The sequence below is a fragment of the Polypterus senegalus genome, chromosome 7 (genome assembly GCF_016835505.1).
Source record: "Polypterus senegalus isolate Bchr_013 chromosome 7, ASM1683550v1, whole genome shotgun sequence".
In the NCBI taxonomy this organism is placed as follows: Eukaryota; Metazoa; Chordata; class Cladistia; order Polypteriformes; family Polypteridae; genus Polypterus; species Polypterus senegalus.
The window spans coordinates 153,267,181-153,284,797 of NC_053160.1; the positions used below are offsets into that span (position 1 = coordinate 153,267,181).

The 17,617-nt window shown below is 38.1% G+C and overlaps 1 protein-coding gene across 1 annotated transcript in view; it reads left to right on the plus strand.

The window, feature by feature from the left end:
* The window catches only part of spag8 (sperm associated antigen 8), a 53,435-nt gene that overhangs the window by 12,390 nt on the left and 23,428 nt on the right, over positions 1–17,617 (plus strand). Inside the window, exon 3 of the mRNA XM_039758060.1 lies at positions 1,664–1,709. Coding sequence (XP_039613994.1) covers positions 1,664–1,709 — 46 coding nt within the window. The remainder of the gene's footprint in view (positions 1–1,663; positions 1,710–17,617) is intronic.

The following is a 17,617-nucleotide window of genomic DNA, read 5'->3' on the forward strand; positions in this document are numbered from 1 at the left end:
CATCGTCCACTGATTATTTTTAGAATACTTTATTCCTTTATTTTATCAATTTTAAAGTTTCAGTCCTCAGATTAAAAACTTTAACCATCCTTTGTGTAAAAGATTATTTGATTTCCTATTTCAATAATTAGTAAGATAGTCAAGCAGTGTTATTTTGGATTAAAGCGTTAACAACTATCTTTTAAAAGTCTATCTAGCCAATCCATCCATTTTCAGACCTAGATAACCTTCGTGAATCTGGACAGATTTGGATGCAAGGCAGAAACCATTCCTAAAGTACCAATCTTAGCTGATGTAAAGGAAAGAAAAGTATCATCAGAATAGAAATTTTGATTCGGGCCATAGAGCTTGAAAATGGTATAATTAAGGAGTGCCAACAAATTAACTGTAAAAATGATTTATATAAATACAAATTATTAACATAAATATGTATTTATGTTTTCACTTCCAAAGTTAAAATTTGTATTAAATAACAAATTCCAATTTTCCCACAATATTTTATTAAGAACTCTACCTTTTGTGTGCTCCTCAATACAGTGTTCGGTTTAAATAATATATTCATAAACTGTATGTGTATTGTAGAATTTAGGATAGGTCTATCGAGTAATAACCCTTAGGCTACATTTGAACCTTTCCAGTTGTTTCTAAAAATAATTATCATCAATGATTGAGTAAACCAATTGTCTTGTTCATTTAATACAATAAAAATAAATGATATTAAATGTGATAAGGCTGGCATCAAAATTACCCACTTCAAGATAGAGCCCTCTTTAGTGTTTCAGATTACACATCTAGGAATCACAGGGTATAACAGACTGCATGACTCACGACATTTTCAAAATATTGTGAGGTTGCATAATTTTTTTCAGCTAGTTAATTCTACTGTCTGACAACACTGATGATTGTATGAATGTTTTCCGGGTATTGTGAGTTTGATCTGCTTTTTTCCTTTTTCCATTCTATTGTGGCAGAACAAACACAAGATATTGGACAGACAAGGCTTCTTTTCTGTTTGTGTGTTTCAATATGCCTACTTGCTTTTTTCCTTGTGGACACATTCTATGCATTTTACACCCAGCTGCACTCATTGATTTTCAGCTCTTGCACCCATGGAAGACTGCCGATGTGGCTTTAAGATAAGATCTATCTGTTTAATTTTGTCATTGTGAGTTGTAGAGTTATTTGACTGTGTCACTAGGGTTATTGCGTTATATGACTGGCAATCATATGGCGAATGTCCTTGCTAAGATTATGTAAATGAAGGCTATGGGTGGAAATTTCGGAAAAAGTCATGAATGTGGCACTGGGCTTATTAAAGTGATATTACTGAGCTAAAGCTGTATCAAATAGCAACAATGCTAAGAAACAAAAGGGGAATAAAAACAAAAAAGTAGTTTTGAACTAGTCAGTTCTGCGGTAGGCTCTAAGTAAGTGCTTCTGTGGGCTGACATGGCTCCAATAATGAATGCCAACTTCCAGACGACTCTGTCCTTTTTTGTATTTGGGGCCGGAAGAGTCCTAAAGTAGACTGTATCACCTGCATTATGTGGGACTGAGAATATCGAGCTATTTATAATGTTGTGAGCTAGATAATAAAGTAGATAGATAGATAGATACTTTACCCAATATTTATAGCATTTTAATTTATATTTTCAATTTACAGGTGCGAGAACAGAATTCTTAGCTAATCAGCTGTATCAAACTATCAGGTAAGTAATTTCATGTTTTAGTTTCACTGGTTAAGGTAATTTGTCAAGAACAATAATATTTTTGCCCCAACTGTTTTGGATTTCTTGCCTGTTTTCCCTGGCATCTTGAATTAGGCCTTGGAAACACAGTTAAGGAGCTAGTGATTTCATCCAAAGTTTTCCCTAACTGAAGAGAACTTACCACTTAAATTTCAATGCCTTTATTACCTTGGTCACTTTTCATCTTGAAAATTTAACATATTGAACAATTTTCATCTTTGAGGTTTGTGTTAAACATGCCCTAAAATTAATTTTTGCTAAAGTTAATTTCGCTTCCAGCAACTGGGTCTCCCCAGGATTTTAAACATTAATTTGTAGATATTTCTTTTAGCACACTGATGAAGTGCCAACTGCTTTAAATCAAATTTGTATTTACTCAAACATTTCTTTAATTCTATTATTTACCTATGTATGTGAACATTTTGCCTAAATATATATATAGTAAAGAGGTGCTATATATGCGCTCGGCCCGACACAGATTGGACATGGAGGCACACGTATAATATAAATAAACTTTTATTTTCTTCAGCCTGAGGGCACATCTTCCCCATGTCCCCCAGCCAAAACAGAGTCCCAAAACACCAATACACCAAAATAAACCACTCTGTCTCTCTCTCTGCACCACCACTCCTCCCAGGCAACCTTGTCCTCCTCCACCCGACTCTGGCCACTGAATGGTGGTTGTTGGCCCCTTTTATTGGGCACCCGGAAGTGCTCCAGGTGTTTGATTCCCGACTTCCGGCTGCACTTCCAGGTGTGGCAAAACTAGTGCCCAGAAGGGTCCAGCAGCTCCTGGTGCAGCACCCCCGGCGGCACCTGCAGAACCCAACAGGGCTGCACAGAACTCCAACCCCCATGAAGCCCTAGGGGATTCTGAGGCACCACTGCAACCCAGGGAGGCTGCCATCTAGCATCCAGAGGGAGATACTGTGTTTCCCATCCTTGCTCCCCCGGAAAATATGTTGCAGGGGTGTCCTGGCCGGGCATGGCCCCTGGCCGCCTGCCACAATATATATAAAAGCAATATACAGCACATATATATATATATATATATATATATATATATATATATATATATATATATATATATGCTGTATATTGCTCATGTAGACATATCTGATAGTGATTAAATGTGAACTTCATTAACCACTGGTATTTTGTTGTTATACATGCTGTCAAAGGCTCCAGAATACACCCCATGTAATGTCCAAATCAAATGAAAAGGAAAGAAATCAAAAAGAATAGTTCTGGTGCTCATCGTTATTCTTCAAAGCTCTCCATAGGCTAATTAAGGCGTCAGGATGGGGGAGCTCCATTCTCCTGAGAATCTGGGCCCAAAACAAACAATGACATTCAGGTAGGCATCAATATATATACAGGACGGACTGGAAGACATCATTACAAGTAAATGCTGCATTCAAATAAATGGAAAAAAATATATTTTTTAAATCTTACCTTAAATCAACAAAACCCTTGGATTTTTGGTCACTGATATTAAGCATTTATGCTGATGCATGGTGTCATGTGAAAACCCGGGATTTACATGTGATGAATAAAGGCGCCAGTATGGCCCAGTATTCTAAAGTTGAAATTCTCAGTGCACATATGCACTCAAATCATTTTAAAGTGCACACAGTAATAGCTACTAGCCAACCCGCGGCGTAGCATAAGCTGCATTATTATCAACGTGAACAATCAATGAGGCTCACAGCTGCATGTGGACTGTAGCACAGACCAAAGCGAGTGAGGATGTGTTTGGTGACGTGTTGGGGGCGGGCACATGAGCAAGCAGTGTGCATGCCTCGAGAGCGAGGGTGGACACGGGAGGACGGTAAGAGTTGGCGGGCGGGGCTCTGTCGTGCGTACCCCATGGTCGGGCGACTTGGTCAATTATATATACAGTGGAACAGTGGATTTGGTCGTGAACCGAAGTAATTTCCCCATAGGATTGTATGTAAATACAATTAATCCATTCCAGACCGTACAAACTGTATGTAAATATATATTAAGCACAAATGTAGTTAATTATACAATAGAATGCACAGCGTAATAGTAAAGTAAAAACATTGAATAACACTGAGAAAACCTTGAACAACAGAGAAAACTAACAGCGCAAGAGTTTGCGCTATAGCACTACGAACCGCTCGCTAAAAACACTTGTTTTTAGCACAGGGAAAAAAATGAACATTTGAAAAATCCGTAATTTAATAAACAACCAAGAAAAGCAACATTGCAACAATGCACGCGCACGCCTGTGTGTGTGTGTGTCTCTCTCGCACGCCTGTGTGTGTGTGTGTCTCTCTCTTTTGCGCCACCTGTGTGTGTATCTGTCTCTGTCGTGCGCCTGTGTGTGTGTGTCTCTCTCTCGCGTGCCGGTGTGTGTGTCTCTCTCTCGCACCCCTGTGTGTGTGTCTCTCTCTCGTGTGCCTGTGTGTATGTCTCTCTCTCGCGGGCCTGTGTGTGTGTCTCTGTTTCGCGCACCTGTGTGTGTGTCTCTCTCATGTGGACTGTAGCACAGACAAAAGCGACTGAGGTTGTGTTTGGTGAGTTGTTGTGTGCGGGCACATGAGCAGGCAGGAGGAGGGTTACAGTTGGCAGTCCACAAGCAGTGTGCATGCCTCGAGAGCAAGGGTGGACGCGGGAGGAGGGTGAGAGTTGGCGGGCGGGGCTCTGTTGTGCGTATCCTATGATGCGGAAGGAGGGTTAGAGTTGGCAGGCAGGGCTCTGTCAAGCGTGTCCCATGGTCTTAGAGTTGGCGGGCGTGAGAGTGGACACGGCTCTGTCGTGCGTTCCCCATGACGCGGGAGGAGGGTTAGAGTTGGCGGTCGGGGCTCTGTCGTGCGTACCCGTATATATAGAAAAGCAGCCGGAACCAAAAAGAACAATGAAAAGTCAACGTGGCTCAGAGGTGCATGTGGACTGTAGCACAGACGAAAGCTAATGAGGCTGTGTTTGGTGAGTTGTTGCGTGCGGGTACATGAGCAGGCAATGCACATGCCTCAAAAGCGACGGTGGACGTGGGAGGAGGGCTACAGTTGGCGGGCAGGGCTCTGTCGTGCGTATCCCATAACGCGGGAGGAGGGTTAGAGTTGGCAGGCGGGGCTCTGTCGAGCGTATCCCATGGTCTTAGAGTTGGTGGGCAGGGCTCTGTGAGTTGGCGGGCCTGGCCCTATCGTGCGTATCCCATAGTATCCCATGGTCTTACAGTTGGTGGGCAGGGATCTGTTAGAGTTGGCGGGCATGGCTCTCTGTCTTGCGTGCGCTCTCTGTCTTGCATGCCCTTAGTGAATTATATACTGTATATAGATTATTTTCTCTTTTTTTTTTTTTTTATTTTTGTTAATTTTATTGCACTCCATACAAAGCAATCAAGTTTTACAAAAGAAAAATAGAGTTAAGAACAGATCGATCCCCACCCTTGAGAGAGAGAGCAAGCCAAACGGTAAAATTTAAGGCTTTAAACATACCTAAATTAATAAATTCTCTGTGCTTTATGAACTTATTTTAAAATATTACTGATTAGATCCTGCCATGTTTTGAAAAAGTCTGTACAGATCCTCTAACTGAGTATTTGATTTTTCCAATTTCAAATAATATAACACATCAGTTTCCCACTGACTTAAAAGAGGAGAGTTTGGATTCTTCCAGTTTATCAGAATAAGTCTGCGTGCCAAAGTGTAGTGAATGCAATCACAATTTGTTTGTCTTTCTCCACTTTAAGCCGCTCTGGAAGAACCCCAAACACAGCTGTTAATGGGTTAGGAGGAATTGTGAGTCCAAGGCTGTCTGAAGGTAATTAAAAATTTTTGTCCAGAATAATGTTAATTTGGTGCAGGCCCAGAACATGTGACCTAGTGAGGCTGGGACTTGGTTTGCAGCGTTCACAGGTTGGATCATGCCCTGGAAACATTTTGAGAGTTTTAGTCGAGACAGATGTGCTCGATAAATAATTTTAAGTTGTATAATTGTATGCTTTGCGCATATGGAGCTCGAGTGAATTCTCTGCATTGCTACTTTCCACTCCTTTTCTGATATATTAATTGAGAGATCTTTTCCCAGTGTCCTCTTGGATCTTTGAAAGGGAGGGATTGTAAAATGATTTTATATATTGTAGAGATGGAGTCTAAATCCTTGAGATTGAGCAATATTTTTCCAGCATGGATGAGGGTGCAAGATGAGGAAAATCTGGAAGGTTCTGTTTAACAAAGTTCCTGATTTGAAGATAGTGAAAGAAATGTGTAGCTGGAATGTTAAATTTGGAATGTAATTGTTCATAGGATGCAAAGACGTTGTCTATATAAAGATCTCTAAGCAAGTTAATTCCAAATTTTTCCAGATATTAAAAACTGCATATGTTTGTGAAGGTTGAAAGAGGTGGTTCTCTTGCAGAGGTGCCACAGATAGAAGCTTCTCCGTCTTAAAATGCTTTCTACATTGGTTCCAGATTCTAAGTGAGTGGAGCACAATTGGGTTATTAGTGTATTGCCGATAGCCTGTGTTTATTGGAGCACAGAGCAAGGAATACAAAGAAGTACTGCAGGATTTTACTTCTATTGTGGTCCAAGCCTGTGTATGTTCTTCTATTTGTGTCCAGGTTCTTATCGCCTGTATATTTGCTGCCCAGTAATAAAACTGGAAGTTAGGTAGAGCCATGCCACCTTCTGCCTTTTGTCTTTGTAGGGTCGCTCTTTTGATGCGTGGATGTTTTGAATTCCAAATAAATGAGGTTATTGTTGAATCTAATTGCTTAAAGAATGATTTATTAATGTATATTGGGATGTTTTGAAATAAAAAAAGGAGCTTAGGAAGAATATTCATCTTAACAGTGTTAATTCTTCCAGCTAGTGTGAGATGAAGGGTTGACCATCTATGCAAGTCTTGTTTAATTTTTTCCATGCAGACGCGAAATTTTGTTGATAAAGAGCTTTATGTTTACTTGTGATGTTTACCCGAGGTATTTAAACTGTTCTGCAATGATAAAAGGTAGGGTGTCTAATCTAATATTATATGCTTGAGAATTCACTGGAAAGAGTACACTTTTATTCAGATTAATTCTGAGACCAGAGATCTTTTGAAATTCTGTGAGTGCTGCTAAGACTGCAGGCACAGAATTTTCTGGGTCCGATATATACAGTACCATGTCATCTGCATATAATGAGATTTTCTGTTCCAGTCCTTCTCTGCTAATCCCCTTTATCTGATCAGTATTTCGACAATGTATTGCCAGTGGTTCAATGGCAATGCAAACAGCAGCGGTGACAAGGGCATCCTTGTCTAGTGCCACGCTCTAGTTTAAAGTAGTCTGAGCAAATGTTATTGATGCAAACTGAAGCTTCTGGGTTAGTATACAGTAATTTAATCCATGCACAAATGTTGGGCCAAACCCAAACTTCTCCAATGTAGTAAAAGGTATTTCCATTCAATCATGTCGAATGCTTTTTCTGCATCCAATGATAATAATATTTCTGGGGTGTTTGATTTAGTTGGTGAGTATATTACATTAAACAGGCGTCGAAGATTTGAAGATAAGTGCTGGCCCCTAATAAATCCAGTTTGGTCTTGTGATATTACGAGGGAGCACTTTCTCCATCCTTCTAGCTATGATTTTAGAGAGTATTTTAACGTCGTTATTCAGAAGTGAAATTGGTCTGTATGATGCACATTGTAATAAGTCCTTATTTTGTTTTGGAAAGACAGTGATTAGTGCTTGGCGAAAGGTTTGTGGAAGAGATTGGTTATCTCTGGCTTCTGTAAATGTTGCTAATAGGAGGGAGCTAGCTGAGCGGAGAATTTCTTGTAAAACTCTGCAGGGTAGCCATCAGGGCCTGCTGCTTTTCCACCTTGGAGTGACTTTATAGCATCTAGTAATTCTGATAATGCCAGAGGTTTATCAAGTTCCTCCACACTAAAAGCGTCTATTTGTGGTATCTGTAATGTATCCAGAAATGCATTAGATTGTGTATTGTCTTCTTTAAACTCAGTAGTATATAGGGATTTATAGTAGTCTCTGAAAGTGTGCATTATATTTTTGTGTTCGATGATTTTATCTCCGTTCGTGTTAGTGATTACGATTGCGCACTTCTTGCTTGTGAATTTGTTGAGCTAAAAGCTTATTAGCTTCTCTCCATGTTCATAATAATGATGTCTGGATTTGTAAATTAGTTGTTCAGTTTCTTTAGTTGTCAAGAGGTTTAATTCTGAATGTAGAGCCTGCCTCCTCTATGTAGAGTCTCGCTTGGTAGTCTGGCATGTTCTTCATCTATTTTAGTAATTTCGCTTTTATCTCTGCTACTTTCTTGGCTTCGGATTTATTTCTGTGGGAAAGATATGAGATAATCTGTCCTCTTAAGAAGGCCTTAAGAGTTTCCCAGAGTATTCCTGCAGAGATCTCAGGGATGTATTTGTCTCTAGAAAGAATTTGATTTGTTTGGATATAAATTCAGTACAATTCTCGTCAGCTAATAGAAGCGGTTGAGGCCATCTGCGGGTGAGTGTATGGGGCTTAGTAATTTTAGCTCCAAGATCATAGGTGCATGGTCAGAAACAACAATAGCATCGTATTCACAAGATTTAATCATAGGCAAGAAGTTATTGTCTATAAAGAAGTAATCAATCCTTGAGTAGCAATGATGTACTGGTGAGTAGAAAGAATATGTTCTTGAATTTGGGTTTAAAAACCTCCAGGGATCTGATAAGTTGTGATCAGTTATAAACTTTGTAATTATCTTTGCGGTGTTAGATGCCGTTCCCCCTGTGGAGGAAGTCCTATCTAAAAGTGGATTTAGAACACAATTAAAGTCCCCAGCCATTATAACTTTATGAGTGTTCAGATTGGGAATGGATGCAAATAAATTTTGTATAAATTCCTTATCATCAACATTAGGTGCATAAACATTTATCAAAATCATTTTACAGTTAGATAAGTCTCCCATGACCATTACATATCTCCCTTCAGGATCCAAAATTACATCAGATTATTTTCTTAATATTTATTTTATAACACAAGTAAACACAAAATGCAGTTTTTAAATGATGGTTTTTATTATTTACGGAGAAAAAAAAATCCAAACCTACATGGTCTTGTGTGAAAAAGTAATTGCCCCCTTGTTAAAAAATAACCTAACTGTGGTGTATCACACCTGAGTTCAATTTCCATAGCCACCCCAGGCCTGATTACTGCCACACCTGTTTCAATCAAGAAATCACTTAAATATGAGCTGCCTGACACAGAGACGTAGACCAAAAGCACCTCAAAAGCTAGACATCATGCCAAGATCCAAAGAAATTCAGGAACAAATGAGAACAGAAGAAATTGAGATCTATCAGTCTGGTAAAGGTTATAAAGCCATTTCTAAAGCTTTGGGACTCCAGCGAACCACAGTGAGAGCCATTATCCACAAATGGCAAAAACATGGAACAGTGGTGAACCTTCCCAGGAGTGGCGGCCACCAAAATTACCCCAAGAGCAGAGAGACGACTCGTCCGAGAGGTCACAAAACACCCCAGGACAACGTTTGAAGAACTGCAGGCCTCACTTGCCCCCAGTTAAGATCAGTGTTCACGACTCCACCATAAGAAAGAGACTGGGCAAAAACGGCCTGCATGGCAGATTTCAAGACGCAAACCACTGTTAGCAAAAAGAACATTAGGGCTCGTCTCAATTCTGCTAAGAAACATCTCAATGATTGCCAAGACTTTTGGGAAAATACCTTGTGGACTGATGAGACAGAAGTTGAACTTTTGGAAGGCAAATGACCCGTTACATCTGGCGAAAAGGAACACAGCATTTCAGAAAAGAACATCATACCAACAGTAAAATATGGTGTTGGTAGTGTGATGGTCTGGGGTTGTTTTGCTGCTTCAATACCTGGAAGGCTTGCTGTGATAGATGGAACCATGAATTCTACTGTCTACCAAAAATCCTGAAGGAGAATATCCGCCATCTGTTCACAACTCAAGCTGAAGCAATCTTGGGTGCTGCAACAGGACAATGACCTAAAAACATATCTATTGATTTTATAATTTGTTAAAGTTGTTTCTGAGACACATAATGAGGGGCATGTGCAGTATGCGCTTGTTTTCTGTTTTTATTGATGACGTCCTAATGTTCACATCTCTGATTATAAGCTCCTATTCCAACCACTAGGACATTTCGTTAACTCTGTGTGCAACCATGCTATTAGATAATGGAATTATCGCCAAACATAACTCCAACAGCATCTTTTATTGGTGGAAGTTTTAATGTTTCACCAATAGTGTGAGGCATACCAGATTGTCCCAACCGCAAAACTAATTAGATATGAAGCGTGTTCAGCATTTTCATTTATCTTAGTGAAATGAAACAGCTTATTTCTCAATGTACAGTATTTAGTTCATGTAGTTTAAATTGGAAATATTGAAGCAGCTTGTTTTTCAACTGAATGCTTTGTGTCAATATGCCGAAGTAATTTATTTGGTTGCATACTCTTGTTTGCAAGAATTTCATAGCAAATAACGCATTATGGACGTAAACACGAATTACAAATAATCAGAATTTTAGTTTCTCACTATTTTTTGACATTTTGATAATTAAAAACTTGATGTAAGTTTTTCATTATTTTCATTGGTGACAGATTCTTCCTCCTCTAATTCAGCAGCCTACAGTTTCGGGGTATTTTTCATTAACCACTTATTCTTTATTGCGGTAACCTTGAAAAAATAATTATGAAGAAAACAGTAATTATTTAAATAAGACACTAATTATTAAATTAATAATTAACACTTATATTTTATTTTCAACAAATAGTAAAATTACTCTTTTTAACGTTTAATAACGTGCGATACACCAAGCCAATTAACTAAATACTCAGAATTACCTAATTGTAGGAGGGGCCTGACAGCACACATTCTCTCCCAGTGCCCGGACTGCTCAAAAGCCCCAAGACATCATTAGGAATTGACAAGTGATGTCTTGGGGCTTGTCGATTCTTAGCTAGATGTCTCTCAAATTTTCTCGTGACCCACCAAAACTCAGTCTGCAACTCACCAGTGGGCCGTGACCCACACTTTGAGAACCTCTGACTTAAAGCATTAAAATCACAAATTTGCCACTTTTATCAAGTCAGGGGCCATGCAGCTTTATGAAACAGGTAATGGAATAGTTAAAAAATATTTGCTATCTCTTGACCTTAAGCATCTTTCATCTGTTTTCATGTGTGTGAATGTCTCTTCACCGGTTCTCCCTCTCTTGAACATGTTCTCTCAAAGCCTGCTTCTCAGACTCTGTCTCCTTTCAGGTTTTATAATTTCCATCTTTGAAGTTGACTCTCTCGGCATGCTTCTTACGTCTTACTAAAGTGTCTTTATTTTCACTCCTTCTAACGTAGGTGTTCTTGTTAAGCATGCTTCTTAGATTATTTTGTAAGTTTTATGCTTTCTGTCTTTGAAGGCGACACTTCATTGGCAATCAAGTATGATCCTGTAAAGCCTGCTTCTCAGACTCTGTCATTATTTTTAAAGTGCTTTTCTCACCTCCTGTCCAGTTTTATACCTGCCAACCTTTGAAGCCAACTCTCTCAGCATACCTGCTACATCTTTACTGCTCCTCATGCATCTCACACTCATACTTCATCTTTCGTAGCATCACAAATGCCATACTGCCCAATCAGATTGCTCTGTGGAACTGGACATACAGACCTTAGTGTTTTATTACAGAGTAGACGAACACTTGATTAGCATTATAGTACAGCAGTTAAGGCTGCAAATATGTGCAATTCAAAAGAATACAAATGTGTATTATTTTTAGCCTTGCAATGGAACGTTGGTTTGAAATTTTGGTGTCATTCAATTGTATTGTGCTTGGGGTTGTTTCAGATGCTCAGTGTAACGGTTTGGTGGAAGGTCTGCCCTAATGTGAGTGGACAGTTGAATAAATATCTTACAAAACATATTCTTAAACATACATTTTAAAGACATCTCTGACTGGGTTGGAAGTTTAATATAATGTAATGTCTTACTTAAATATACTTTTAGAATATCATTTACTGAATGTCTGAATTCATGAATTAACATCTTGTTATTATTAACAAAAAAACAGTATTTTGAAAGTAATATAAAAAGTTTGTTATACCTTTGCTATAATTATTAATACAGTTTTATACTTTTGTAGTCTAAAGTTCTTGGCATCACAATAACAGTTGTTAGTCAAACCACAAGCTATCAACAAAAAGAGTAAGAGATTTGGAAGTCTTAAAATTCTGTTTATGAGATTGGTTCCTAAATTACACACACAGATAAGATTTATTCAGCTATTGCAGTAGGACAAATTTAGAGAAAAGCTTTTGTGTAACCAGCTGTATCAAATTGGCAGCACCATTCAGTTTACAGTTGTTTGAGTCTCTTATGCTTCCCTTACATTTTTATGTACCTTTTTGAATCATAATTTCACTTCATCATTTTGGTGACCATTTTAACATTTACTTATTACCTTACAGCAAGCTTTAGGCAATTATGTGAAAATGTGTTTTCAATTATGTCAGAATGTGTTGCCTAAGCTGATTTTTCATTTACCCTGTAAGTGCATTTCAGAGCAGATTTCTGGTAATTGGATGGGAATGGAAATTAGAATGGCAGAGTAACTCTTTACAATCCAGAACATATTGTGTCTATATGGAAAAACGTTACATTGAATAAACACAGATTTCCAATCCTATGCAAATATGAAATGTAATGAAATCTTTCTTTAAAAACAAGAAACATTAATGTAACGAATATGTTGGTTCCTAAATACTTTTTACCTTTTTTTAACTGTTACAGTGGATTCAGTAAGTATTCAGATCCCTTTACTTTCTGCATACTTTATTGTGTTGTAGATCTAATTTTAAATGGATAGCATTTGCTTTTTTTGACCATTAGTCTATACTCAATAACCCTTAATGACAAAATGAAAACATGTTTTCAGAAAGCTTTGCAATTTTATTAAAAATCAAAAACTGAAATCTCTCATTCATATAAGTATTCAGACTCTTAATGCAGTACTTTCTGGAAGCCCGTTTGTCACCAATTCAGCTTTTGAGTCTTCTTAGGTAAGTCTCTATAAGCTTTACACCTCTGGATTTGGGCAGTTTATCCCATTCTACCTGGCAGACCCTCTGAACCTTTTTATATTGGATGGGAAGTGTCAGTAAATTCTCATCATCAGGTCTCTCCAAAGATGTTCTATGGGGTTCAAGTCTGGGCTTTGGCTGGGCCACTCAAGGACAGTGAGAGATTTGTCCCAAAGTCACTTCAGTATTGTCTGGTTAGTTAAATTTTGATCATGCTGAAAAGTTAACCATCACTACATTATGAGAGCATGTGTACTCTGAAGCAGATGTTCTTCTTTCTTAATTCTGACAAGTCTCCCTGTGCCTTTTGCTGAGAAGCACCTCCATAACATGATACTGCTATCGCCATGCCTCACGTTAGGGATGGTATAAGGTAGGTGACGACTTGTGCCTAGTCTTTGCCAGAAACAGTACTTGGAGTTCTACGCAAAGTGTTAATTCCTTAAGCTGTCAACAGTCCTTTGAGTGCTGTTTGGCAGACTCCAAGTGTGAGTTAGCCACTCTATCATAAACACTTGATTGATGGAGTGCTGCCTAGTTGGTCATCCAACCAACAGATTCTCCCATCTCAGCAGAGGACATCTGAAGTTCTGTTAGAGTGACCATGGTGTTCTTGGTCATTTGCCTGGCCAAGGCCCTTTTTGCTTAGTTACACAGTTTGGCTGGATGTCGAACTATAGGAAGAGTCCTGGTGACTTCTTCCATTTCACAATTGATGTGGCCACTGTGCTTGTGGAAACACTGAAATCTTTAGAAATGGTTTTAAACCAATGTCCTGATCACTGCCTCACCATTCACTTACAATTTGATCGTGGAGGTCAACGGACTTCATGGTTTGATTTTTTCCTGACATTCAGTGTGAATTTTGGGACTTGATAAACACAGAGCTGTGCCTTGAGAAACAATGTCCAATCAGTTCAGTTTGCCACAGTTGGACTCCAGTCAAGTTCTAGACAAATCTCAAGGATAATTAAAGCAAACAGGATGCACCTGACCACAATGTGGAATGTGATAGCAAAGAGTCTTAATGCTTGTATAAATGAGGGACTTTAGCTTTTCATTTTGAATTAATTTGCAAGGGGCCTGAATACTTTCTGAATCCACTATAGAAGTGGGAAGGCCATTATGTTTCCGATTCCATTGAATGGTTAAAATTACTGCTGAAAAGTTATTTTTTTTCCAGACATGTAAGACCATGAGAATATATTGGATTATTAGTAGCTTTTTTACTATACCAAAACACACCATTTTCTAATCCTGCTGAACCCAGAGCAGGGTTGCTGAAGCCTGTCCCAGTAAGCAGAGGGCGTAAGGCAGAAACAATCTCCTAGACTGGGTGTCAGCATTTTAACTGCTTGAGTTAATTTATTTAAACGATTTAATTAACACTGTAGTGGTGGTTAGAGAAGAAGAGTCAGCATACAAATGCTGCATGAATGAAAGGTGAGGCAGACCAGCACAGTGAGAGAGACTAAGCTGGCTACTTATCAAATGAAAACGTTGCAATGATTTTTTTTTATTGGTGACCACCGCATTGCCACAGTATGGACAGTACTAAGTACTAAGGACATCATCTTTGCTTGTTTTCTCATTTTACAATGTCAATATTTCAGTCCTTTACCTAGGAATGACGTTAAGAATGAAAAGTGCCATATTTGTGTTTTTGGCCAGTCAGTCAGCACCAGCTATTGGTAGTGGACATACTTAACTGTATGTCGGGCAATAAGACAGAACATGAGAAGAAATTAGAAAACCTGGAACAACACTAATCAAAATTGTCAACCAGCAAACATTAAGTTCAGAAACTGAAACAAAACAACATCAAAAATTAATTTTTTGTATAGCCCAAAATCACAGGCCCTGTTCTTTTGAAAGCCCTCAAGCCTTGACTCCCAAAGAAAGCAAGACAAAACTCCCAAAAAGAAACCCTTGTAGGGTAAAAAATGGAAGAAGTCTAGGGAAAGAAATTCAGAAAAACCCCCTTCCAGGTAGGTTGGGCATGGAATAGGTGTCATAACATGGGGTAAATACAACACACAAAACAGAACACAAGTAATCCTCTTCACAGAGCTAGATAGCCAATCTTATCATTGCCTCATATGAAATACAATAGTACAAAGTACAAGGCAAAATCCAAAAATAAATTATACCACATAATAAATACAGAACTACCACATATGAGAATAAAGATTTGTTCAAATGCTTAAAAAACAAACTAGAAACTAATTAACAGAAATGAAAAACAACAATATTTGCTAATCATCAGCTAATGGTAGAACCACTGCCAGATTGTAGAAAAAGAGTGAGACAAGCCAGACGCAGTCACTTTCCTGGAATCCTTTGCCATCAAGTTGCCTTTCCCCCATTGGCCTACAGATGAGTCAGTGCAGGGCCAGCCAATCTGATGAAAGGACCCTTCTACCCCATGATTCCAGTTCTTCTTCATCTGAGATAACTTTTCCATAGGCAGGCAAACAACTTGGCAGTAGAGCAGTGGCACCAAGTGCCACAAGAGAATACAGAGGAGAAACAGATTCGTTTATAGTTTATAAATATCATATTACTTACTTTTTAGTACTAATGACTAACAACAGAGATGCAATATGCACAGCTAATCAGCAGATCCACTCGGGGTAAAAACCTTTTCTAAAGAAATTTCTATCTACAGATTTTTACTTTTTTTTAAAATAATGATTGCATGGTTACATCACAGTCCCTGGCTCTGATAGCCGTGTGGGAGTTGCCAGTGTCATTGGCATTCATAACAATGCGCCAGACAAAAATTTTAAAAAGTACAAAACATCAGCACATTGCTGTCACCGTTATAACAATAAAAATAGATTAAGTGTTAGAAAAACAAGATGTTTATATTAAAAAAATGGAAAAATAGAGAATTATGACACCTCAGGCCATGACTCAACTGTGACATCAAGCTCATCCATTAAAATATCTACTAGTGTAATAAGAGGTGCTTAATAATAAAGTGCCTTGACCTGACCTCAATGCTAGTGTTTATTCATAACGTTACTTCTTTGTGATTTTTTTCCCTTTTTTTCACTAATTTTGTCTGCTTAGATTACATTGATTTCCTTGATTTGCATTGTTTCTTTTCCCTCGAATATTACTGAACAATTCTTGATAGGCGTGTCAAGGTTATAATTATGACTCATTACAGTACAAGCATCGCAAGTGGATTCCATTGAGGATGAGAAAACTAATGGTTCATTTCCTTATTTTCATTTTCTCAAGTCTCTCATTTATTACATCTGCAGGTGTAACATGGGGTGTTACTAAACTGACATTTATTTTTTTTCTAATATGAAAGGGTTAGTTTTTTGTAGTTAAAATATCTGGCCTACCTTGTAGAACCTGAAAATGCCAGTAATGGATTGGCAGCCTTCGTATTCTTGCCAGGATAGGCACCAGCTGGCTTTAATAAATGGATGTACAATTTCAGATTTGGTCAACTGTTTAACATCTTGTACGTTATCTGCAAGATTTAAAGGCAGCCTACTTTACGTGTTTATTTTGATTATCAAAAAACCCCATTGGCATTAGATGATTTAATTAGTGATTTAGGGGCAGTTTGTGTACAGCCAGCTATGTAATCCATAATTTGACATTTCCAGCCAATTCCATCTTCCTTCATTCAGCTCTATTCACTCTGCCTTGGGTTAATGCAACACTGAGTTAATGGTCCCTGCCCATGAGGTTTAATAATTTTTCATTTCTGGCTCTTCTTCAGTCGTTTTAAAAATTGCAGATTCACTCATTTTCTGCTGCAAGATATAAAATTACATATACTGTATAATTTTGGGAACGTTCATGTCTGGGTTTCTGCCATCTGGAGTAATATATGTACAGTACATGCCATGAAGAGCCTACTTCTTTTTTAAGACATTTTTGAGCACTGTAGTAAAAGACAGATAATTCAAACAAGTAATTGTTGTGGTTCAGCCAAGGCTCTGTAGCTGGTCTGTTCTCTTCCATTAGGTTTGTTTCTTTTTTATTTTTTTATTTGATTATTTTTGGTTATTTTTCATTGTTAACTCTTTTGTTTAGTAATATTTGTTATTTTTGTGTAATGCTTTTTGGGTATTAAATTATAGTGCTTTTGGAATGTATGTTATTTTATTAATTGCCTTCCCTGTCTTTTATATGTTAAGCCAAGGTTCTCCTGGCACTGCAGCTGTGGGGACAGCTGTCAGCCTATATAAAGGCCTGGAAGGCCTCCAGCCTATTGCTAAGGCATTAGCTCATACTTGTGTTGTTCAGCTTACCTTTCTTTGATTTCACTTTTTAAAGTTTACTGTAAATTATTGTTTAAATGATCTGGTTTATTGAGCCTTTTAAAGGCTGAGAAAAACCCACAGTCCCTTGCGGTACATTGTTAATGCACTGGCATTAGTAAATTTTATTGGATTCTAATTGTTTGAAAACTTTATGGTTTTTTGGTTTTTGTGATTTTCTGGATATTTTGAACCCTTGCTTTTTTTTGGAATTGTTTGCTCTTGATTGCTGTTTCAGGCAACTCCTTTTGCCTTTTGTGTTCTTCGGAGCTTCACTGTTTTTCAGAGCCCTTTGGTGAAAATAAATGTTTTTTACTTCTAAAGATTCAACATTTGCCCTTGTTACTTGCTAGGGTTGCCAGTTTCCTTCACTAGTGGTCATTTTGAGTACTTTTCAGGACCTTATGCTTAGGAACTCTTTATTTCATAGCAAAAACTTTACCTGCTTTCTCCTTTAGGCTGGAAGGTTTTAGGTTCCTCACTCTCTTTCAGGAAT